The sequence below is a fragment of the Eschrichtius robustus genome, chromosome 6 (genome assembly GCF_028021215.1).
Source record: "Eschrichtius robustus isolate mEscRob2 chromosome 6, mEscRob2.pri, whole genome shotgun sequence".
NCBI classification, from domain to species: Eukaryota; Metazoa; Chordata; class Mammalia; order Artiodactyla; family Eschrichtiidae; genus Eschrichtius; species Eschrichtius robustus.
Window position 1 is genome coordinate 72267096 of NC_090829.1, and position 25373 is coordinate 72292468.

The 25373-nt window shown below is 49.8% G+C and overlaps 1 protein-coding gene across 2 annotated transcripts; it reads right to left on the reverse strand.

The window, feature by feature from the left end:
• Positions 1-636: 636 nt before the first annotated feature.
• LRRC15 (leucine rich repeat containing 15) lies at positions 637-14107 on the reverse strand. Of its 2 annotated transcripts, none has more exons than XM_068546458.1 (2): positions 14029-14107; positions 637-6268 (listed from the first exon to the last, which is right to left on the reverse strand). In XM_068546458.1, the coding sequence occupies exon 2, from the start codon at positions 6261-6263 to the stop codon at positions 4536-4538; it is 1728 nt and encodes a 575-aa protein (XP_068402559.1). In that variant the 5' UTR covers positions 6264-6268; positions 14029-14107; the 3' UTR covers positions 637-4535. The 2 variants fall into 2 exon arrangements, with proteins under 2 accessions (XP_068402559.1, XP_068402560.1); XM_068546459.1 differs by lacking the exon at positions 14029-14107 and adding an exon at positions 10079-10157.
• Between the last annotated feature and the right edge of the window lie 11266 nt (positions 14108-25373).

Below are 25373 nucleotides of genomic sequence, written 5' to 3' on the forward strand. Positions count from 1 at the left end.
TATTTAAGTTTGTAAACCCTTTCTGAGTTAAGAGGAGGAAATGATATAGGGAGGTGAATTTTGGCCCAATATGGAGAGAGAAGCTTTAACCACTGGGATTATCCAAGGATGAAAGCAGTTGCTTGAGGAGGGAGTGAACAGCCCTGAAGGTGTTCATCCAGGGGCTTCAGAACAAAGTGAAGAGTGTGTGTGTGTGTGTGTGTGTGTGTGTGTGTGTGTGTGTGTGTGCGCGCGCGCGTGCGCACATGCATGCGTGCAGGCACTTTAATGAATGCTGAGTGAACTTCACTGCCTTTCTGAGACACAGAAGAAACTCCAGCCTGGGAGTCTGGAAGCCTGGTTGTCTTGCAAGCTCAGCCACTAGTTCACTAGGTGACTAGGGGAAATAAGATTGGGACATTTCCTGTCCCAATCTTACTTTCTTCATCTATAAAATGGGTTGAACCTATTCTTAAGGCCCCTTCTGGTCACAGTGACCTATAGACATCATTTTGGTCCCCGCTCACTTTCCAAAGACCTTTCCCAGCCTGGAATTGGTCTCTGTGGGGGGCTGTCCAGGTCAGCCTTGCATTCGTGCGACAAGCGTAGAATCAACAGTGAGATCCCCCAGCCAAGGCGCCCACAGTATCACACGTGTCTTGTGTATACCATTTATTGCTGATTCTGCACACCAAATCTGTTACAAGCAGCATCCAGCAAAGACAGACCCCCAACCTTGCCCACCAGGGCTCACACTCTATAAAACCTCGGGGGCCTAGAAAGCTCTAAATGCATCACCAAGCACCTGGGACTATTTGCAGTGATTCTTTAAGCCAGGCAAAACTGATCTACTTTTGAAGGCAGCACGAAGGCAACAGGTTTGTGAGAACAATCTCTCCTTAGGTCAAGGAGAGAGCTCAGACTGGGAGGAGTTTGGCCTGGAGGAGTGTCTGCCCCATGCCTCTCTGAACCACAGCGAAGACCTGCTCCCCAAGACCACCACCACCGGCTCCCCAGCAGCCCCGATTCAGTTCCGACTGTGGGATCTGTAGGCTGAATTCTTTGAGTGATTCATAGCTAAAGGCCGGGCTACCTCCAGTGTCTCTTTAGCAACTCTAGTTATCTAGTTGTCTCTAGCTGTCTGCTCGCCACAAGCTTCCTGAGTTTGGAAATGATTCCCATCACTGCACTACACAGACATCTGTGACAATTGTATTGTTGCCCAGGAAGAGTTCTGAGAAGGGTGTTGTGCCTTTAAATTCTAACGAGGAGGAACAATATACACTCAGCCCAACAGTTCCCTTGAGAGAAGCCAGTTTTTCTTTAACTGGTGGAGGAGTTTAATTTTTTCCTGTATTCACAAAGCTTTGGATCCACACAGTAGCAGGTGAGGTTCCAATGGCTAAGACTGCGGAGCAACAGGACAGTGACCCCCGTTTTCCTTGGTTTAACGATGAAAGCCCAGGACAGGCCATGAGGTCTTGTACAAAGCTTAAAGAGAGAAGGTAAACCCACAGCCTATCGAATGATGTTGCGGAAGACAAGTGGTTTTAGACCCTCTCACATGTACTACTCATGCGCAGGGGTGCTGTGAGGGTTAAAAAGAAAATGGCTCTTAAGTGCTTTGAAGGGTATCCATGCACAGTAAGCATTTTTGAAAAACAGGGGTTCTAGCGGGCTTTTATTATCTTTCCTCCAACATTGACCCTCCACTCCAAATGGAGTACTGGCAAGGGGAACTAGAGGCCAGTGAGCAAAGGGAGAAAGTGAACTCAACTTTTGGGGGACCAAGCAGCTCACTCCAGCCCCAAGAAGTGAGCAAATGCATCATCCTGTTGGAAAGGAAACTCCACCCACATTCTCTGGCAGCTCCCTGACCAGACAACGTGGTTCAGAAAGACCAAAACGCCTGCCAAGGAAGAGGAGGCCCAATGGCTCTTCCAGTCCACTCTGGTGGGAGAAAGGAACAGGCAAGCTCAGAAGGTCAGGTAAAGGGTCCACCACCCCCACCCAGGGTGCTCCTCTGGGGAGTCATCTGAGGACAGCCGCCCTCAGGCCAGCCTTTGGCCTGGAGACACGTGTGATATCCTGGGCCAGTGAGGAAGATATTCCAAGGGCATGGCCAATGCCATCAATACCCAGGGGTTCTGGGTTCAGCTTGGCAGTACACACTGGATGAAGAGGACTCCTTCCTCACCTCTCTGCCATCTCTGGCCCACTTGTACCCTTGCACAAGGAGACATTGGAGCCTACTTACAAGGAGCATCTTGAGGAATGCAGTGCCAAACCATGCTTCCTGTCTGGAGGAGACCAAGCCAAGCTGCCCCTTTGGGCCCCAGGATCAATATGGCAGGCCACCATCAGTGGAATGATGCCCATGACCCAAGTTCTGGACTCACATCCTTTTGGACCCTGGCAAGCCTTGATACATGTCCGCCAGGTGCTATAAATAATTTGAAAACATTTTGGAGACCCAAATTTACCTTGGGGATACTATGTCTTTTGCCTTAACAGGCCCCATCTCTCCCAGATTCCCTGTGACAGAGAGTGAAAAGCTACAAAATGCACAAGTTCTTACACACTCGTTTTGTTGGGACCTTTCAGCATCATGCTGTTAAGGCCCAAGGGGATTTCTTATTTGTCTCGTGGGGCAGAGGGAACTAGTAAAGGCCAGTCAGGATTGATCGCAGATTTCCAAATCCCTGTAGTGTTGGATGCAGCTCTTTCCTGGGCAGACACAGACACCTGAAATTCTCCATTTCACTGTTTCTACTTCTAAACTGGTATACCAGTTGTCCAGAGAAAGACATGCATTGTCCTGAGTGTACTTTCTTTACCAGTGTGAATATATATGTAGCAGGAAGGATGGCGAGGGCAGGTATTCATGTGACTGCAACTCTGGACCAAACAACTCAACTCTTGTAACCAGACCACAGGCAGGGAGAGGCTCCACAGAGGGCCCTGACCCAGTGTGACCTATCTGTGTACCCATGTTGCCTGCTGTGGATGAGGATGCTGAAGTTCAGTGTCTAGCTGACCGTAATGTCGATGGAGAATTTTACCACAACCAGAGGGATTGCTGGGTTCCATTACACTTGGCTGTCCAATTAAAGGATCTCATCTCTGAGCTATTTCACTTTCCCAAATGGAGAGTGAAAATTAAAAACAGATACAGGCATATCATGCCCATAAAAGGCCCAGGCAGAAGAGCCTCCAATGAGCAACAGACAGCTTGCTGGCAGGGTAGAGTGTGTGGTTGCATGGGCCTCTCTAGTTGAGATGCCTCTGACCTGGCCAAGCCTGGTGCTTCAAGGTCTGGGATTTAATACAATTTCCCATCCAGGCCAGAGTGTACCTACATCTTCTCCTCCAACCCTGGCAGCTGGGCCTTTGCAAGGGCTGGCTGCAGGTGGAGAACAGTGAGGGGCTCATCCTGACCCATGGGGAGCCAGTTCCCAGGTAAGTTCATGCCACCTCCACAAGCCCCAGTCTTCTCCAGTAAAAGCTCAGGATGGAGGATCCTGGCGATGTCTCGTTTCTTGATTTGGGTGCTGATTACACAGGTGTGTAAAGTTTGTGAAAATCCATCAAACTATACACTATCATGCTCCTGCTTTTCTGTACGCATATTACACTTCCATAAAAAGTTAAAAGAGAAGAATCCTGGGGGTGAACACAAGGACCCCCAGGCACCAAGTTGCTTTCTCCATCCAGTACCAATAAGCTGATTTTCAAGTTTTTTTGGGGGGGTGAGAAATTCTACATGATTTTATTCCTTAAAGGACTAAAATTTTCAAAGCAAAGTTTGCAGTTCAGAAATATCATTCTCTAAGCGGCTAAACTTGTTGCACCGGTGCCTTTCTTCCTTTTCCAGATAAAAATCACAAGAGATGCTGATGATAGTCCGGCCTCCAGGACCTGAGCAGCCTCATTTTTCGCTTCTCTCTTTCATAGCATCCTGAAAGCCAGGGCACTTGGCACTTCTTAAGAGATAGCTAAACGGTTTGAAGCCTTCTTCGAGGAGAGAAGTCACCTTGCCTTCAGGAGTAGGAAGTGAAGGGAGACCTTTCATTGAGGGGACAGGGTAGAGCCATGTCACAAACAAGAGGAGCAAAGAAGGGGAATCAACTTACATAATACTTGGGAGCGGGGCTGTCCCAGTGGAGAACTAGTCCCACAAAGTGGCAGGTGTGTAATAATTGCGTCTATAGAGGTTGGCAGGGGTGCAGACACAGGGAAGGTGGTGTTTGGAGGAGCGCTGGTGAGGCTTTAGAGGAGGGGCTTTCTTGAGAGAAGCCCAGGGATGTGAATTGGGAACACCGCAGGGTTTTTGCCACAGTGGGTTAGGTCTCCCTGTTGGTAAGAAGGCTCTGCAAGAGCCTCTTCTACAGGAGAACCAGGCAGGTCAGGAAAAGGTGGGGGCACCTTTCTCTCGGGGACCGGAGAGAGGGGGAGCAGGGGATGGCTCTGTGGACCCAGGGGTGGAGGCAGAACAATGAAATCCCGGATCCTCTGGGGTCCCGCCGTTCCCCAGCCCTGGCTCCAGCCTGCCTCTCTTAACACTCGTTGGGTGCCTTCATCTGCATCAGGACTGCATGGCTCCTCTTCTTGCAGCAGCAGCAGCAGATGCAGGCAGCCAGGGAGCAGGCCAGGGCAATGATGCCGATCACAATGGCAGCAATGGCCAGCCCGCTCTGGGTAGGGGTTGTGTCCCGTGTCTCACGGTTATCGATGGTCCCGATGGTGGTCAGACTGGTGTAGTCCTGCGTAGTGCTGGCGAATTCAGTGGTGGAGGAGATGCAGGTGGTGTCAGAGTAGCTGGGTGTCTTTGGTTGGGTGGGCACCACTGGACCCTGGACACTGGAGACAACAACATTGACGTCGATGATGATGAGGGACTGGCCTCGGACACTGGCTGGGCTGAAACACACCGGGAGCGTGTCTGTCCCCAGCCTGGCCTTGTTGAGTAGGAGCCAATTGTGGAGCGGAAGGATGTCTGAGTCACACCTCCAGGGGTTGTCATAGAGCCGCAGCTCACACAGCTTCCCCAGGTGATCGAAGACGCCCAAGGGCAGGTTCTCCAGCTGGTTGTTCTGCAGCTGGATGGTCATGAGGGCATTGGCGTTGGCGAAGATATTGCCTGGCAGCTGTCTGAGGCGGTTGTTCTGCAGGGAGATGTTCTGCAGATTGGCCAACATGCGGAAGACAGTCCCGTCCAGCTCCTGCAGCGCATTGGTGTGGAGGGACAGCTCCCGCATCTCCACCAGCCCATTGAAGGCATCCGGAGAGATGTAGCTGATCTGATTGTGGCTGAGGCCCAGGACCTGCAACTGGCGGAGGCTGCTGAAGACATTGTCCGGGAGGGAGGTGATGTGGTTGTCATAGAGCCAAAGCTCACGCAGGTTGTGCATGGGTCCAAAGATGCCCGGAGAGAGCTCCTTCAGGGAATTCCCGAACAGCGTGAGCCGGTTGAGCTGGGGCAGCTGCATGAAGATGCCGGAGGGCAGCTGGGAGATGTGGTTGTTGGACAGGTAGAGCTTCTGGAGGTTACGGTTGTTGTGGAAGAGGCCAGGAGACAGCATACTAATCTGGTTCTGCTGCAGGGCCAGCTCCTGGAGGTTGCCAAGCCCGTCAAAACAGCCCATGGGGAGGTCTGAAATCCTGTTCTCATACAGCCGGAGGACCTGGAGGTTGCTCAGGTGCTGGAAGACCCTGGGTGAGAGGTGGGTGAGGCTATTCTTGCCCAGATTGAGCTTGATGAGGCCCACCAGGTGGTCGAAGACTCCGTCGGGGATAAATTCCAGGTGGTTGCCGTGCAGCTGCAGTTCCTTGAGGTTGCTGAAGTGGGTGAAGTGAGTCGGCTGGATCTGCACCAGCTGGTTGCTGGACAAGAGGAGTGACTCTAGGTTGTCCAGGCCCTGGAAGAGGCTGACGGGCAGAACCTGAAGCTTGTTGTTGGCGAGGCTGAGGTAGCGCAGCGAGCCCAGATTACGGAAGGCACTGGGCGCGATGTGGGACAGCTCATTCTTCTCAATCCGCAGGGCGATCAGGGCCGAGATGTTGAGGAACGGGGATTCGTTGAGCTCGGTGATGTGCGTGTTGAGGATCTGCAGGCTCATGGCGTTCCAGGGCAGCGGGGTGGGTACCACCATGATGCGCGCCCCCGTGCACTCCACCTGGGAGGCCCTGGAGCAGGTGCACTCTCTAGGGCAGCCATGGTAGGCCCAGCCCACGGCCCAGGCTTGGCAGCCCACCAGCAAAAGGAGATAATGTCTCAGCGGCATGGCCTCTGCAAGGAGAGAAAGGGCACGAGTCAGGACCGCCTCACTGACGCTTCAGCTGTTTTTAAGCCAGCGTCAACGTTGGGTGCCAAACACTGGCTTGCCTTTGAACCCCATCACCACATACCCATCTCATGCTACCTGTGGTCTGGTCTGCAGCCTCTTCGTTTTCCCCCAGGCCTTCCTATTTCCATGCCTTTGCCCAAGCAATTCGCCCCACTTGGAGGGCTCGTCATCCTCATCCAAATCTTCCCCACACTTCTAAGTCTAGCTCACAGCCAGTCACCCCTAGGAAGCTTTCCAGGATTCCATGAGTCAGCTTCAGTTACCCTCCCGTGCAGGTGATTTCCCCAACTTCCATTATGGCCTAAGCCACAGCAGCCACACATGGCATTCACTGTGTCCCCGTCCGTCTCCTTCACTAGTCAACAGGCTTTGCAAGGGCAGGGATGTTCGTGTCCCGTCCCTGTGAGTTCCTTAAGTCAGGGGCAGTATCTTATCCATCTCTGTGTCTCTCAGAGCACCTGGACTTGCTAGTTGAACGTGGCTTCCTCAGGAGGAAAAGATAGGAAACGAGAGCAAATAAACAGGGCCTGAACCTGGGGGAAGATGCGGAGGCCACAGACATGAACGCCTGTGGGGAGGAGCAGCAGAAGCCAGCAGAGCAGGGCCACACTGCGACCGGGTGGAAAAGACGGCAGGGAAGCTCAGCCTGCCCTCTCCCTGGGCCCCGCCGCACACCGACCAGCACTGCCCCATCGCCACCACCACCAACCTGCCCCTGTGTTAACCCTTGCACAGGGGCTTCATCTAGGTTTAATCCAAACCACCTTCCCAATAAAAGGAAACTATCCACACCACTTCCTGTCTCTCTGGAAGGGGCTGCTGTGGGTCGGCCGAACGTCTGGGGTCCGCCTTCTGGGTACCAGTCCCAGTTTCCAAAAGAAACATTGGGTGGCCTTGAGTAAGTCCCAGAAAACTTAGGATGTACTTTGAGCTGAACGTTGGTAGGCCCAGACGCTCCCGCAGACATGGTGCTGATCTGGGAATGGAGTCAAAGTCACGGAAGGTTTGGTGTTTGAGATCAGGTCCATACAAATAGAAAGTGGAGATGGGGGGCATGGGGACTGGGCCCTACGTGAATATTTAAGGACCACAGATCAGCTGTTTGACTCGAATGAAGCGTGGGGCCTCCAGGCTCAGCTTCCTCATCTGTGAAGTGAGAGTGATAACCTCTGCCCCCTCCTGAGGCCGTTGTGAGGAGCAAGTTGAAGAAAGGCTGTGAGGGTGTTCTGTGCAAACGTGTGAGCAAGTGCCAAGCTCCCCTACGACATGGCCCTTGTAGACTCTTGGAGGCAGGAAGGCCTCAAGGTGCTTTTAATCTTGGCATTCTTAGTCAAGGGACTATGGATTTCTGTGTATGTGTAGAACGTCTGTAACTTCCATCCGAGATTCAAAGGGGTCTCTAACTCCCAAAGGGTTAAGAACTGCTGTTCATGCATGCCCATCACTTTGGGGGAATGCAGGAAGCAGGGAAGCTGAGGCTCAGAGCTTAAAGCCAGCATCTCCAGATTCCTGGATGAGAACTGTGAGTGTTACGGCAGTGTCTGTCCTTTTAATGAGCAGAAGTCCTGAGTCAGAAGAAGGAATTTCAAATGATGGCCTATAAGGCATAAACTGGCTGGGTGGAGAAGGTATTTCTCTGGCCTTTCTTTGTTCCCCTGAACTCACGGAGTCCTGAGTCTGGCCCATAACTCAGAATAATCCAGGCTTCCCAACCTGGCCTCAACTCAATGCACCCCTCCCCTGCCCCCAACAAGCTTACTCTGAGGACAGAACCCAAGTTCAACCCCCACCCACCCAGGCCTTGATTGTTGCCCTAGTTACAGCCCATCCAAGCCCTGACCTGCTGTACCTTCCATCAAAGACTCAAATAAGTATGTAGAACTGTGGAGAAATGAAAGAAAAATAACAACTTGACAATGGAGTCTAGATTCAAAGGAAGGGGGCCAGATTAAGCTATGGACGCATCTGAAAGAATGAACTTGTATAGATAAATGTTGGATCCAAAACTTGAGAGCGGAAAATGAACAGCTTAGAAAGGAGGCACTGAAAAAGTGACTTAACATCCACCCTGAGATGTTAGGGCTTTTTATTGATGGTAGCAGAGAAAGAAGACTGCTCACAAAAGCTAACGTGATCTTAGACTGCATTAATAGAAGTATTAAGTATGGAACAAAGGAGGTGATAGTATTGCTCTACACTGCCCTCATCAGTCCACATCTATAGTGCTGTTCTCAGTTTCACCCTGAACTGCAAGAAGGCCAAAGACAAACTGGTCTATTGAAGGCCTTCTAGAGAAGAGTAAGAGGATGGTGAGGGGATGCAGAAACCAGACCATCTGAGCATCCATTGAAGGAACTGTGGATGAATAGCGGAACGAAGAGAAGATGCGATAAGCCTGCAAGCACTTTCTTGGTGTACGTGAAGGGCTGCCCTGGGATAAAGAAAACAGCCTTAGTGTGGCTCTCGAGGTCGAAACTAGTACACAGAAGCTATGGGGTCGTGCATTTTAGTTCATCACCAAAGACAGCTTGTCTGAATCAGAATGGACAACCTCATAAGGCAGTAAGCTCCCCATCCCTGAAAGTGTTCAAGCAGAAACTAAGCAGAAACATGGTAAGGAAGCTGGAGAGAAGATTCTACACCTGGTAGAGTATTGGACTAGATGACAGCTGTCCATCACCAAGACGATAGGATTCTAAGGCTGAGTCCCAGGGCAAGGATATGAGATCCATCAACCAGGACAATTGTGCCTGTGCTCCCAGGGGGTCCACGCAGACAGCTGTGGGTGTTTGCCCATCCCCTTGATATATGTGTGAGAGAGATCTACCCCCTGGACTGACTGACAAAAGGTGAAGCATCACTCCTGGTGATAAGCCATCTAGCACTTAATTTCTATGTACACTCCTATGCCCAGGATGCTTCAAAACGGTGTTGTAGCCCAAGTATTAGGTACTAAATTAAAGTGCCCATCACCTGAAAAGCCCAGGGCAGTCTCTGTCTAGTCTCCCCATCTATAAATGAGGGTGTGGGCCAAGGAACCCTCTGAAGACCCATCTCAGACCTCTCTGAGTTTGCACTCCCCAGCTGGGGAGGCGGCATCAAGCCAGCCCCAGGAAGGGCCCATGGCCGGGGGTGGTGCCTCATGGCTTGGGAAGAGGAGGAAAAAGATAACTCCCTTATGGGAACAGAGCCACTGTTGTTTAAAACGAACCACACTCAGCTTAACGAACATTGCAAGAATTTGCAGATTTTCTCTTTTATGAATCCTCGTGTCTGCAGAGCCCACTCCAGCACCACACGCACTGCTTTCCTACTTTCCGGCACTTGTTACCGCCACGGCTGGCACTGACTGCTGCAAAGGACCTCCAGGGAGCCTACCCCAAACCCAGCTGCAGAGCCCTCAGGGGAGGGCGGGGCCGCAGGAGCAGGGTGGACAACCAGCCGGGCCCTTGGATTTCCAGCAAGTGTGGCCGGCGTCCGCGGCAGCCTGAGGCCCTCAGGAGCCCAGCACGCAGTGGACTAATAATCCACGCTGCCCTGTGCCGCTTGGCAGCCGTGACAAACACCAGTTAAAGACCCACAAAGCTGCCCTAATTACACCCTCCTCCTCCAGGCAGCCAAACGCGTCCTTAGTCACTGCAGCGACTTGGTCCAGCCCCTGTCCTGGGAGGAGGGGGCAGCGTCGCGTCTGTCGCTGGCCCAGGGAATTCACTGAGCCCGCAGACACACGGAAGGACAGACAGACAGCTCACCTGGGCACTCTGACGTGGTCCCTCCCCAGGAGTGGAAGCGCTTGGACCAGGCGCTCTGGCTCTGGTCTCTCTAGCAAAAACAGCCTCTATGACTCATGGGCAAACACATAATTAGCCCCGAAGCCCTGAGCTTTGTTGGTTGGTGGGTTGGGACTTTTGGGTTTAATACCATCATCACATTCCCGAAACACGAGGTTCCCTGGGAGGAGACGCCTTCTTATTTCAATGCCATGGAGCAAAGCTTTTGGAAAGAACCTCGGAGACGGATGTGCTACTCTGTCTTAACTCTGAGTTGCAGTGGAGTTTAGGTAAATTCTCCAGACCTCAGTTTGCCCTACTGTAGAGACTCCCAGGGGCCCTTGGCAGCTCTGATATCTTACCAGAGACAGAGAGGAGATTTGGCCTGAAGCCCCGCCATTCCCACCATCCCCTATAGGTCACGTGGAACCACCAGCAGTGCCACCTTCACATGGAGGCTTGAGGACATTGTATCCATCTTTTCAGGCCCTTGCTTGCTTTGAACCTTGCTTCAAAAGTTTTCCAGGCAGGGCAATCCCACTTGTTAACTGACGCATCTTCACATGGCCAAGAGCCATTTCATGGATCAGGGAGCTGAGAGGGGCACCTCAGGGAGGGCCCCTCCCAGCGCACCTGGGGAAACTGAGGCCCAGACAGGAAATCTCCCTCCCTGACCTGTGCCCTCCCCGCACAGAGGTCTCCCAAAACATGGCCTCATCAGCGTTGAGACGTTGCCCCGTCCACCGAGGGAGATGCCAGGCATGGGGCTGTGTTGTCTCCTCTGTACACAGCCGGCGTCAGCCTCAATCAAGCCGCTCCTCTCTGCGCGGTCCAGCGGGTCTGAAGCCACTGTCTGAATGAGAGGCTCACTGTATCCTGACCTCCCCGTCTCTCTTGAAGGGGGTAACCACTGTGTTCCCCAGATCAGTACATAAATGTCGCCTGGAAGTGCCTGGGAAACTCGCTTAGTAGAACCGAACTCACAGCACTGCAGTGATGAGGATTATACGAGTTAATGCATGTAAAGCACTTAGGCTTGTTCTTGGCCCAAAATGAGCACCCGATTAATGTTACTTACAATTATTGTTCATCTTGCTGAGTAAGATCAGAATCTCTGGAGGCTCCACCCACAGAGCTCCTGATCCCTAGGTCTGGGGGGTAGGGGGAACGGCCCAGGACCCTGCACATTTAACAAACTCCCCAAGTGACTCTGATGCAGGGTCCCACAGCCCGCAGTCGGAAGCACCACTTGAGGCCTAGACCAGCTGGGACCCCATGCTCCTGACCTATGTCATTTACTGCCAAGACAGAGAGACTGAACCCTGGATTGGGGAGGCTGAAGGTCGGGCCATAGACAGGGTCCAGCCCCCTCTGTCGATATCTCCTTCAGTGGCCCTTTCTCCGTCCCTGTCAGAAATCTGGGGTCTGTGCTAAGTTGAACCCAGCAGTAGAGGCTGCTCCCAGAAGCAGAACTTAGAGCCCAGGGCATCAGAGATGCCAAGGCCTTTTGAGCCCATCTGGTCAAACCATCTGGTCATTTTGTAGATGGGAAAACTAAGGGGCCCAGAGGGAGGAGGGGCCTTGCCTGGGCTCACACAGTCAGTGGAAGATTCCAGACACCCAGATCAGGGCTCTACCTAACCACAGAGCTTGGTGACCCCCCTGAACCTTACCATGAGGCTTTAGGACCTCGTCAACCACGTGTCCAGCTGTGCCTGGATGCGGGGAAGAGGTGGCTTCTCTCCCTCCATTCTAAAATGATCTCAGGCTCATCTACAATCCACCCTCCAGCTGCCCAGCATGATTAGTCAAGGTCAAGTGCCTCTCCCAACTCCCAGGCTGCATGGTTTGAGGGATGTTCTTCCTCAAGGCTGCTCTGATGCTCGTGTTTGCTCAGTTTCACCTGAGTGGCTTGGAGGAGTGGATGGAAGAACAGAAGAGGTTGTTCAACCGGAAGGGGGTGATCCCATCATCTCAACGCACAGCCCGGCTCAGGGCTCCACCCCAGACACATCCTGGAGCCCCAAGGGAAGAGCAGCCACACGCTTATCCGCCGCCTGGCTCAGTCACTGACCCCATCTCTCACGGCCCATCAAGGTCAAAGTTCAGTCCATTTGTTTAGAAAAGGAAATGAGTACGAGGAAACAAGTCCTTTCCAGCCCTGGGGTTAGGGGAGGTAGGGCTTCTGGCAGAGGCCAGAGCAAGGCTGTAATTAGCTTGGCAGAAGTGGCGGGACATACTGACAAACTTGCCAACCGAGCAGGGGGACGCTTCCACTTGGGGCTTTTATTTTAAAAGCCATGGGCTACAGCCCCCTTCTCAGGGTAACACCTGGGGGGCCCAACTTAGATAAAATGGACCAGCCCCTCATCAAAGCATCTTGACAGAAGTTCCTAAATCCTGTGTCCCCAAAGCCCAGGGAGGCAGTGAAACCAGAAGCTGCCGTCAGTCTTTCGCGGTCAGGATTTAGGGAGGAAAACTGCCACGTGTAGTCACAGCCCCGGGAGTGTTTGCTGGCAGGACCGAGCTGGAACAGCTTCTCTCCCAGCTCTCCTTATTTCTCCACATCTGGATCTACTTCCACTGGCAGCCCCGCCCCCCCTCCATTTACTGAGCAAGCCCAGGTAGTGTCCCCAGCCCTGGGAGAGCCTTCCGTGCCCTGACTTTCTGCAGGGTCTGTTCAGAAGCCTTCCCCGCACCCCGACCTCTCTCACATTCTTGTCTCATCCCTGCAGAGCCCGCCCAGCTGACTCAAGACCACAGGCAAATAGGACTGTCTGGCCCTGAATGTACCCCAGATGTTCAATCGATTCAAAGTATTAGAAGTGACAGCCATTACAGAATTTCTAAATTACAGAGCCAGTGGCACCAACACCGGTTGCTATGGTGATATAATCCTAAAGGAGAAGCCAGAGCGTGACAGACAGGCATCTAGCACCTTTAGTCTGAGAGATGTGTCATCCAAGAGAGAGTCGCAGCCTGCCCTGAGGTCACACATTTGGCCCTGGAGGTAGACTGGCTCTCTCACACTTGGCACGGTGGGAAGCTCTAGAAAAGTTCTGGTTTTCCACAGGTGGTTCCTTGGCCCCGCTCCTGCCTCTACATTTGAGCAGAGAATCTGGTAAAGGTACAACAGTCACAATTTTAAATGCAAACCAGCCTCATCACAAATCCATCTCCAGCCCTGACTCTCCCTACCCAAAGCCATTAGTGGCCAAGGCAAGAGGGGAAAGCTGCCAGAATGAAGTCGCCTAAGCCACACACAAACTTAGAATCTGGAAAACCCTGAGTCCACAGCTGAATTCCAAATTGGAAATCCAAACCAGGCGCCAGCACATCTGCTGAAGCCACTTTTGTAGCAACTAGAAGTCAGTCTATGAAAAGAGGATAGCTCTGTCACCTGGGATACCCCCATTGGTCCTCAACAGACCCAAATACAGGACAGGCTGCTGGTGGCCACCATAGTAAGTGCTGGGGAAGAGGACTTGGGTTCAGATAACCTGGATCTTAAAAAGAGAAACTCTTCTCCCAGTGGAGCTAGTATCCCGAAAGAGGTAAACTCGGTGGGTAACTGGTGTGATATTCAGTCAACTTTCAAAGTCAACTTTTTGCCGGTCTAAAACATCTTCTCAGCGTCCCAGGTCGACATCCAGGACGGGTCAGGACAAAAAGAGTAAGAGGCTGGTCAGGGATCCGCAGAGAGGGGCTGTGGCCCCAGGCACCTGGGCAGCGTGAGCTCGGCCACGTGCCCCTCCAGCGCAGGCTCCACCGGCCGCGTTCTGAGAGCATCCCCAGGCACCGCGCCAGCCCTGCCCCTTCTGGACGCTCTTCCCGGGGGAGCGGGGTCAGCAAAAAAGGAGGGGGAGGCTAGCCGGGTCCTTCCAGGCCGGTGGGAGGGAGGGAGGAGGCAGGAGGCCAGCCCTCCTACTTACCAGCAGCACAGCGCCCGCCCGGCCGCCGTCAACCAGAGGGAGCCAGAGAGGAGGACGTGGGACGGCTCACGGCTGCTGCATGAGTGCGGCTCGCCGGGCCCTCCCCGTATTTAAAGGATGCCCGGCGTGAGTCACCGCCAGGGGCAGTGTCGGCGCGGTGGTGGGGAGGGGCACGCGCGCCACTGCAGCGCCCCGACGTGCGAGGACAGAGGTGCGGCGTCACCCAAGGAGGCAAGCCTGTGCGCTCAACGGAAGGGGTTTCCTTCTGCCAGTTTTTTGGACTTTTTTTTTTTTTTCTTTTTTAAGAACACATTTTCCTCTAGTCTCTTTTCCTCCAGTGTTTCTTTTGGACTCTCTCCGCTGCATGGGCCGCTGCGGTTCTAGAAAAGACATCCGTTCTTTTCCTTTTAAACTTTCAGTTCGGAAGCAATTTCAAATTTACAGAACATTTGCAGGAACAATACAAGGAACCCTCTTATTTGCTTAACCCGCTTCACCTGTTGTTAAGGTTTTGGAAAAATTCCGAGGAAAGATAAAGTTACCCCCAGTGTCCCTCCTAAAAACAATGTTTCTTTTATTTTATTTATTTATTTTTTTTAATTTTTCGGCCGTGCCACGGGGCATGTGGGATCTTAGTTCCACCACCAGGGATCGAACCTGTGCCCCCTCCAGAGGAAGCCTGGAGTCTTAACCACTGGACGGCCAGGGAAGTCCATAAAAACAATGTTTCGATTGCCTTCTGACATCATGCTCTGTCCCCTCACTGCCCCCTCCCAGAAGTGGTGACACATGGCAGTGAAGGGATATATCAGAATGCGGAGCTCCCTATGCCCTGCACCTCTGCATTGGAGCTGTCGCCCTGCTGCCCCAGTAGGAAATAAGAAACCACTTCTACTCGTGGTATCACCAAGAGGGCCTGGGAAGGAGAGAAAGAAGTCATAGTTGGAGGGGCAGGGAGGCTGTTAAACCCCAACTTCTCCAAGGTGGAGCCTCAACAAGGTATGAGCCACACTGGATTAAGCCACCTGCCCTCCCCTGGCTCAGTTTACCCTCTCAGCCAAGTGAGGAGACTAATGTTTACACACAGTGCCTCACGGCATGCTGAAAGCCTTAATTAATGTTTGCACTGTGCTTTGAGAGCTGTGATGAAAGGAAAACATAAAAGTGCATAGTGTTATTACTGAAATAGTCATTTGGGGAGCTTGCCATGGTCAAGCCCTTCAGCCTGAATCATGCCACATTCCTCCTCACCGTGGCCCCATGATTCAGAGGCAGAAACAAAAAGTGCCCTGTCCATTAAGTGATGCTGGCACAAAAGGGGCAGGGTACTTGGAGGGGGTCTCCACAAAGCTCCCAGCCCATCTCTTCAGCCACCAGCCTTCCTTCCAAATAATAGTCCACGTGGAAAACTCCCTCCCTCTTACTCCCCTGGAGCCTCCATATCCCCACATTCGGGTCTTCAACTGCCTTTCCATAGAACCTGAAAGAATAAGAATATTCCCTCTTTACCTTCTTTCCTTCCTTCCCAATCCTGATATTCAGCTGCCCTGTGCTAGGCCTTATGCTGGGAGCTCCAGACAACACAGGGATTAATCAGATACGTTTCCTGCCCGTAAAGAGCTGACACTCAGTGGGCAGGAAGAAAGAAAGGCTGTTCGTGAAGCACCTACTGTGAGCCAGAAAGCCCACAGCACCTTATTACTTTACTTCATCTACACCGGCTTTCTCAGCCTCACCACTATTGACATTTGGGACCAGAGGATTCTTTGTCGTAGGGAGCTGTCCTATATATCATAGGGTACTTAGAGCATCCCTGGCCTCTACCCACTAGATGCCAGTAGCATCCCTCCCAAGTTGTGACAACCAAAAATGTCTCTACACAGGGCCAAATGCCCCCTGTGGAGTCAACACACGCACACACACACACACACACACACACACACAACTGAGAACCACTGATTACCAAATAATCCTGCGAGTGGGAGTAATTGCCCCCACTTTACAGACAGGAAAACTGAGGCCCTGGGCAGTTAACTAATTTCCCCAAGATCACACACTAAGTGGCAGAACTAGGATTCAAATCCTAGACTGTGGATTGTATGCTATTTCCACCACATTGTGTGCTCGGACACACATAATACTGTAGATAGAAGTGCGGTTGTGTTGGGATTGGTGGAGAGGAAGGATTAGGCGGGGACAAGGGGAGTGAAGTCACTGACAGAAGCTTCCTTGGGGTAAGGTTGATACCTGTGGGTGCGTTTGAAGGGATAGGGCTTGAGTTTCATGTAAAAGGTGGCTTGAAAAGATGAGCAGGGGGAATTCCCTGGCGGTCCAGTGGTTAGGACTCGGCACCTTCACTGCCGCGGCCCAGGTTCAATCCCTGATTGGGGAACTAAGATCCTGCAAGCCAAGTGGCGCAGCCAAAATAAAGAAAGAAATAAATTTGTTAAATTAAAGAAAAAAAAAAAGATGCACAGGATCTGGAAATGAGGGGGCAGTTAAGGAAAAGCACGGAGTCAGAGCAAGAAGGCGAGAGAGCTCACAACCAAACACTGTGTGTGGCTAGAGCCCAGGGTGTGTGACAGACCCAGCTGGGAGGGCTGGGATGCGTCCCTGAGGAGTGGGATGTCCCTCTGCAGGCAGAAGGGAGCCACCGAAGGTCTTGGAGGAGGAGAGAGGCACAGTCAGAGCCACGCTGCAGGACGTGCAGTACCACAGGGTTTCCAGGTTTCATGGAGGACCCTTGGGTGCTTGCAGTTTTCAAAGCACTTCTATCATTTTCTTTGGTCCTCATGAAAAGACACGGGTTTCAATACAGTAACCAGGCCGTGCAGGAAGGACCGTTCCCCAGATTAAGAGTGTAAAGATTTATTGTATAGCACAGGGAACTAAATTCAATATCTTGTACTCACCGATAATGGAAAAGAATTGAAAAAAAAGAGAATATAGATATATACATATATATGTGTATAACCGAATCACTTTGCTATATACAATTGAAAGTAACACAATATTGTAAATCAACTATACTTCAATTAAAAAAATTAAAAAATAAGAGCGTCTGTCAGGATCCAGCTATAGGACCTCAGAGCTTCCGCTCACTGAGCCCCTCTCTTTCATGGAGAAGCATACTCTCTTCTACAGAGAAAGCAAAATGACTCCACTCAGTCCCCAGAAGTGAAATCTATTATTGGTGAAAGTAAAAGCCTGATTCACTACCCGCAGGTCCTGTAAACCTCAGGGTTCACTTTCTAGCCCCTCTGGGAGAACCAGAAGGACCAGGTTGCCTCGGGGTTCAGAGAACTCAGCACTCCCACCCACGCATGTTTCTCTAGTTTGGTGAATAAGCACAGAATCCAGGGAACTGCAAGCCATACCATCCAGCCTCCCCGCTGGGGAGGAAGCCCCTCCACCTCACCCTCAAAAGGTGAAGTTATGACCCACTTGGTCTACTTCCAGGATGGGGCTGTCAGTACTGCACAATGAGGTCCTCTGGTAGATTGGCAGAATAAAAAAGATGGAGACACCCAGGCTTGGCAAGGATGCTGGTGGTCTCACGCACTGTTAACGGGAATATAAATTGGTGGAGCAGTAGATATCAAAACTCAAAACATGTAAACCAGCGTCAGTGCCACGTTCACTGACAGGACCATGTGGGCACGAAGCTATATGTTCAAGCATTGTTGGCAATAACAGATCTTTGTAAACAATGCAGAGGTCCGTCCATAAGACAATGATTCCCTGCATCATGAAAACCCATACCAAGTAGCTAATATAAAAGAGGGGGTTCACCTCTATTTGCTGAGAAAGAAAAATGTATATGATGTTTTAAGCAGGCTAATATATATAATATGGTTGCACTTATTGGTTTTAGGAAAGCACTCTTTCCGTTTGTTGATCACGATCACACAAAAAGCCGGATGGTACAAAACTTCAGTTTTCCCATCGCATGGCCCTTTCAGTGCCCACGGAGTCAGCCTGAGATGGGCACCCATGGCTCTTGTCTCTGCCTGCCCCCAACTTCTCACCTTCCCCAGGTGGCCCTGTTCTGCCCCCACCTGCTGCTCCCCTCCCGGTGGCCCAGCTGTCTTGGAGGCAGAGAAGGCCACGCCCCTGAGCTCCAGATGAGTGGCTGTGGTTCCCAGCTCATTCCCACAGCCCCAGCTGTTCTCTGAAGGAGGAATTTTAGGTTGTTCCTCAGAGCAGTGAATCTCAAAGACAAACAGGCATCCCTTGTGCTCACGTAGACAGCCTCTCCTAACAGGACTGGGATGTGGCCGCCACCTAAGTCTCTGTCCATTTACTCCGTTTTATAAAAAACCTTTCCCAGCACAGATAAGGAAGAACAAGAGAGAAGAGCGCAGGTGAGAGAAAATTTCAAACAGCTATACATCTGTGTGTGTGTGTGTGTGTGTTTACATGTACACACAAGTATATCTTTGTCTATATCTATTATATAAATGCACAGAAAAAGATCTAGAAGGATACACACAAAACTGCTCCAGTAGTGGGGGTAGGGAGTAGTGATGAATGAGGATTTTTTAGAACTATCTGTTGCTTTATGTTTCATTAAAAAAAAAAAAAAAAAAAAAAGACAAAAATGAACTTATTTCCAAAACAGAAAGAGACTCACAAACACAGAAAACAAACTTATGGTTACCAAAGGGGAAAGGGGGGTTGGGGGAGGAATAAATTAAGAGGCTGGGATTAACATATACACACTACTCTGTATAAAATAGACAACCAACAAGGACTTACTGTACAGCACAGTGAACTATTCTCAATATTCTGTAATAACCTGTAAGGGAAAAGAATCCGAAAAAGAATATATATATAACTGAATCACTGTGCTGTACACCTGAAACTTACACAATATTGTAAATCCAACTATACTTCAATTTAAAATTTTTTTAAATAAATAAATAAACATACATTCCTGAATTTCATCTAATTGATCATTAGGACAACTATTTTAAGACAAAAAACGAAATTCTATTTTTTTTAATGTTTCTTTTTATTACATTGAATCCTGGCTCCCTGGACCCTCTACAGATGGTTCTTTTCCCCACTTCAGGCCCCATCGTCCCTGCCCCCGCCCATAGGCCAGCCCCTCAGACATTTGGGATCCATGATCAGGCTCACCTCATTCCAAGCCCTTTCCTCTCCTGCACCTTTGGACACATCATATAGTTCCTTCCCTCCGCCAGCCTGGTTTCTCAGCTTGGAGCCCCAGCTCAGCAAACCAAGCGTTCATTAAAGGTCAGGCCCAGCCAAGGGCCCGTATACAGAAGTGAATTTGTCTGAAGGGGACTCAAATACGTGAACAGTCATATTCAAGTGTAAGGCATGTATGAGATGGGGCCACACAAGGGAGCCGCCCGGCCTGCCTGAGCCATGGGAGGAAGGCTTCCCCAAGGAGGTGACCCTTGGTCTAAGCCTGGTAGGATGAGCAGGCATTTGGGCACACTGGGAAGAACAAATAGCATTTGCAAAAGTTAAAAGGCATCAAGGACCATGGCACATCGAGCATGTGTCAAATAGTTCCAGATAACCAGAGGGCAGGGTGTGTGTGAGGGCTCTGCAGGAACACCATCCAGGGGGAATGCAGGATGTACTGTCTGAAGGGTCCCACCAACTGGACTCATTCTGTAGGCAATGGAGGGCCATGGAAGGGTTCAGCCAAGGAGAGATGTGGTCAGGTTGCTGTAGGGCAGTGGTTTTCAACCAAGGGTGATTTTGCCACCCTCTCAGGGGACATTTGGTAATGACTGAAGACATTTTTGGTTGTCACAAGTTGGAGAATGCAAGTAGCGTTAAGTGAGTACAGGCCAGAGATGTTGCTACACAGCTTCCAGTGCCCAGGACAGCCCTCCACAACAAAGAGTAATCTGGGCTGAGATGTCAAGAGTGCTGAGGTTGAGAAACACTGGTGTAGAGGATGGATGGTTCTGGCAGCAGTACGGAAGATGGATTGCTTGGGAGGAGGGGGTGTCGGTACAGAGACCTAATTAAAAAAGTATAGCAATAGCTCAGATGGGAGATGATGAAAGCCTAAGCTAAGACCAGACAGTGAGGACTGAAAGAGGAGACTGAATCAAAAGTTATGTAAGGAGTAAAACTGGTAAAACATGGTGATGGATTGATTACGGTGGTAGGTGGGGTAACACAATGGGGCTGTCACTATATGGGTTAGGTCACAACAAAGTGAGCCCCAAAAAGCAAGAGCTTAAATAAGATGAAGGTTTATTTTCCATCTAGAGCTGGAATGGTGGTATATCAGGGACTGAGATCCCATCTATCTAATTGCTCTGCCATCTCAATCCATGGTTGCCATCTCATGGCTGAAATGGCTGCTTCATCCCCTGCCTTCACATTCATATTCCAGCCAAAGGAAAGGAGGAAGGGCTCAGTCCTTCTTTTTCAAGGCATGACCTAGGAGCTATACATATCACTTCTGTTCACTTTCTGTCGGTCAGAACTTAGTCGTATGGCTGCCCCTATTGCAAGGGAAATGTAGTCTTGAGCTGAACGCCATGTACAAAAGTAAAACACTTATAACTATGAAAGTAGGTGTGCACAGTCACTGGGGGGCTCTTAGCAGTCCATGCCACAGGTGATGAAAGAGAAAAAACTCATGAAGGAAAGCAACCAGGTTTTCAGCATGGTGCATACCATTAAGAGGGGGAGAAGACACAGGGGAGGGCGTTGGGAGCAAGGTGGCAGACTCACCTGGACAGGCTGCATTTGAGCCCCATGGGACCACAATGTAGACTGTCCGGCGGAGTCTGAAATCAGGGTCTGAGCTCAGGAAAGGGTCTGGGTGCTGATGGAGGTCTAAGGAGCCATAGATGAGGACGTTGTCCAGAAATGGTGTTAATCTGGAGTCCAAGAACCTCACTGATTAAAGCAGGCTCTACACCTAAAGGATGAGAGGGAGAGGCAGTGGGCGACTCCGTGAGATAGCGTGTCAGTGCATGTGCTGTGCATGGGCGATTTTCTAGAGAAAAAAAAAAAAAATCTCATGACTTTCGTCAGATTCTCAAGGGGTCTGGGTACAGAGTGAGGTAAGAAGAAGGTTCAGAAAGGCAGCCTGGGGCTTCCCAATATTACTGAGGCAGACAAAGGCAGAGCAGCCAACTGCAGGGACCAAAAAGAGCAGTGAGGGAGGTGGTAGGAGCAGCATGATGCAGCGTTTGAGGGGTGGGGCAGAGTTTACGACAATGTGGCGGCCGACGGAGGAGCCCGTGGGCGAGGCGGTGGTGCAGCCCGTGGGCATGGCGGTGCTGTGGGGGCAGTAGAATGAGCAGGCGGAGGAGGCAGGGTCCCGGAGCAAGGGATGGGAGAGAAGGCTCATCCTGGAGGGGACACCGGGCTTTTGGGGTGACAAGATTCAACATGTCAGAGGTTGAGTGGAAATGTCCAGCAGAGAGGGAGGAATTGTGAAGAAATAGAGCGAATGATATTTTCTTGAAACAGGTTCCTGACACCAAATTCAGGTGTGGTCCCAGCACCAGGAGCAGAAGTGCCTGCTGTCACAGAAAGGGCTCAGGCTTCTGGGGTGCTTGCCACCTTTACCTGTCTCTGGCTGGGTCCTTCGTGAGTTCGTCACCTCTCCAAGCCTCCCTGTCCCCGTGTGTGAACTCAGTAACAACCTGCCTGACATGACTGATGAAAGGATGAGAAGAAAAATCATGTGAGAAGGGCCCAGCTCAGTCTTGATCACAGTAGATGCTCAGTAGGTGGGCGGGCCCTTCTCTCTTCCCCACCCTCCTCTTCTTATAGAAGAGGATGGCTGCTTTTTACTTCTCAGGAAAAGGGCAGTCTTTGAAAAAAATGACTTTCTAATCTTCCTACTTGTCCCAAAGTGGCACGATTTGGGCCATGTAAAGTATTGCACACCAGCCTCATGAGGGAAGAATGAAACACTTAAAATATGCAGAATAATATTAATGGAACAAACAAGCAGAAAGTCACCTTCTTTTTTCTCTTTTCCATCATAGCTTTTTACAAGATATTGAATATAGTTCCCTGTGCTATACAGTAGGTCCTTACTGTTTATTTTATGTATAGTAGTGTGTATCTGTGAATCCCAAACTCCTAACTTATCCCTCCCCACCCTTTCCCCTTTGGTAACTAACTTTGTTTTCTATGTCTGTGAGTCTGTTTCTGTTTCTATGTCTGTGAGTCTGTTTCTGTCTGAGCTTATTCTGTACAAATAAGCTCATTTGTATCATTTTTTAAGATTCCACATATAAATGATATCATATATTTGTCTGACTTACTTCACTTAGTATGATAATCTCTAGGTCCATCCATGTTGCTGCAAATGGCATTATTTCACTCTTTTTTTAATGGCTGAGTAATATTCCATTGCATATATATACACCACATCTTCTTTGTCCATTCCTCTGTTGATGGACATTTAGGTTGCTCCCATGTCTTGGCTCTTGTAAATAGTGCTGCTATGAACATAGGGGTGTATGTATCTTTTCAAATTAGAGTTTTGTCTGGATATATGCCCGTGGGATTGCTGGATCATATGGTAGCTCTATTTTTAGTTTTTTAAGGAACCTCCATACTGTTCTCCATAGTGGCTGCACCAATTTACGTTCCCACCAACAGTGTAGGAGGATTCTGAAAGTCACCTTCTTAAAATCCCCAGTGACAGCTCCCAGACTCATCTCCACCTATACCAGGTTATTAATGGTGTTTCTCCAAAGGCAGGTGTCATGAGATGGTTTTTCAACCTGGAGTTCTGTTCCTGATGATGATGGTGATGTGTTTTGAGGCATGAGTGTCCCAAGGAGGCTGTTTGGTCAGAGGTTGTCAAGCCTGGGAGCAGAGAGGATTTCACATGTGAAAAAGCAGTCTTCAAACAAACAACCCAATTAAAACACAGGCAAAGGACTTGAGTATACATTTCTCCAGGAAGATATACAAATGGCCAATAAGCACATGAATAGATGCTCAACATCACTAGTCATCAGAGAATTGCAAACCAAAACCATAGTAAGATATTACTTCACACCCATTAAGATGGCTTCTATGCCCAAAATAGAACCTAGTAAATGCTGAAGAGGATGTGGAGAAATTGGAACACTTGTGTGTTGCTGGTGAGAATGTAAAATGGTGCAACTGTTATGGAGAACAGTATGTTGGTTCCTTAAAAGTTAAACATAGCCAGGGAACTCTATTCAATGCTCTGTAATAACCTATATGGGAAAAGAATCTGAAAAAGAATAGATATATGTATATGTACAAATGAGTCACTTTGCTGTACACCTGAAACTAACACAACATTGTAAATCAACTATACTCCAATATAAAATAAAAATTAAAAAAATTTAACATAGCATTACCATATGAACCAACAATGTCACTTCCAGGTGTATGTACGTATATGTACATATAGATAGATAGGTAGATAGATATAGATAGATAAACGTACACCCATGTTAATAGCAGCATTATTCATAATAGCCAAAAGGGAGAAGCAACCCAAGTGTGCAAAAGGACAAATACTGTATGATACAACTTATATGAAGTGCCTAAAGTATTCATATTCACAGAGACAGAAAGTAGAATGGTGGCTGTCAGGGGCTGAGGGAGGGAGAAATGGGGAGCTAATGCCTGATGGGTACAGAGTTTCAGTTTGGGACAATTAAAAAGTTCTAGAGATGGATGGTGATGACGGTTACATATGAATATGCTTAATGCCACAGAACTGTACCCTTAAAAATGGTATGCTAAACAGAGTTGAAGATGATTATTTAACTGGTGAAATGTTTTTTCTATGAAATTAAAAATTAGGCCTTTCTGAAAACATTATCCGAAATAAAGAACACAGAAACCCAGTCTAAGTGAGCTGGTTCCTGGTTCACCCAGACGCGGACAGGTCACAGAAGCCACCCCCCTGCTCTGGCCTGAACTCATCTCCCCTCGCCCAGCAGACATGTCTGAGCCTTGGAGGAAGACTGGCCTGCCTCTGGGTGACGGGAATAAGAACCATCTTTCCCTCCCCTAAAATTTTGTCTTTTATATTTTTTCCACATTTTCTGAAATTGATTTGACGATTTTTATAATGAAGAAAACATTCCTGAAATTCCCCATATTTTAAAGACCCCATCCTCCATGCCAGCCCCTGTGAGCGAGGGCTCAGTGTTTCTCAGGAGGGACCTCCACTGCCCAGGACCAGCCCCCAGGTGAAATGCTGTTTTCCTAAGTGAGTCATGCAGGTAGGATCATAGGGATGGGCTCGGCTCACAGTCCAGATGAACAAATGTCCCAGCAAAGCTTAGTGGCCATCAGCTGGGCTCCAGGTAGGCGCTCTGCTAGGGACAAACTGTCTGCAGAGACCATCTGGAATGACCTTCAGCCCCCATCCTCAGAGCTCAGTCTCAGGGGCCTGAGACACATAAACAACCAACATAAAGCATCCCCAACTAAAAACAGGTCCTGACCTCATGCAAGCATTGTGTCCAGAAGGGACAGAGGAGGGGAACGTTCTCCAGCCGAGATAGATCAAGGAAGGCATGGCAGGGTGGATGCAGGGCTTTTGAGGATGAATGGGATTTTGAAAGAGTTTGAAGGGGGTGGGTGGACATTCCAGACAAGGGCCATGGGGTGAGCAAAGGCCCAAAGGCAAGAAAGGGTACTTGTTCGAGGGTGTGAGCTTTTATAGGTAACTGGATGGTGAAGCCCTTGTATGCCAGGCTGAGAGACTTTTTTGGACTTTTTTCCATAGCTGACTGCAAACCAGGAAGGGTCGTGGTTGTTATGGTTTCATTTACTTTATCAAGAGACCAGCCCATGTAGACCAAGAGGCCTCAGAGTCTGCTTTCTTGTCCCAGCAGCCTCAAGTCACGCAGGTAGGACAGTTTGAGCCTAACCAGTAGCTATCTCTGAAATCTACAGACTGACGCCGGTAAGCTTACCAAATGTCTTTTTAAACACTGTTTTTCAAAGAGCCCAATCATCTAGTTACCTCAAAGGGATTCAGGGAGTTTGAAAATAGACAGTTAACAGATGGGGGTGGGAAGGGGACAGGGCTGGTCACAGGAAGAAGGGTAAAGTTCTCTTTGGCCTAAAGCAATTTATTCGAGTTATATTTAATTGTACATTTTCATATGAGACTTCCAAATTTTATGCCACAATGAAACAGAGCAGCCTTTGAAATGATTAAACTAACAACTTCGTGGTCCTCACGGCTAGAGCAGCTTCCAGCGCGTCACCACACCTAATTAAAGGTCAGAGATGAGCGCTGTAATAGCTGCTGTGTTTTCCTTAATTATTACATGAAGGAACAAGTCTGTTTTGAATGACCTACATGACCGAAGTTTGCGCAA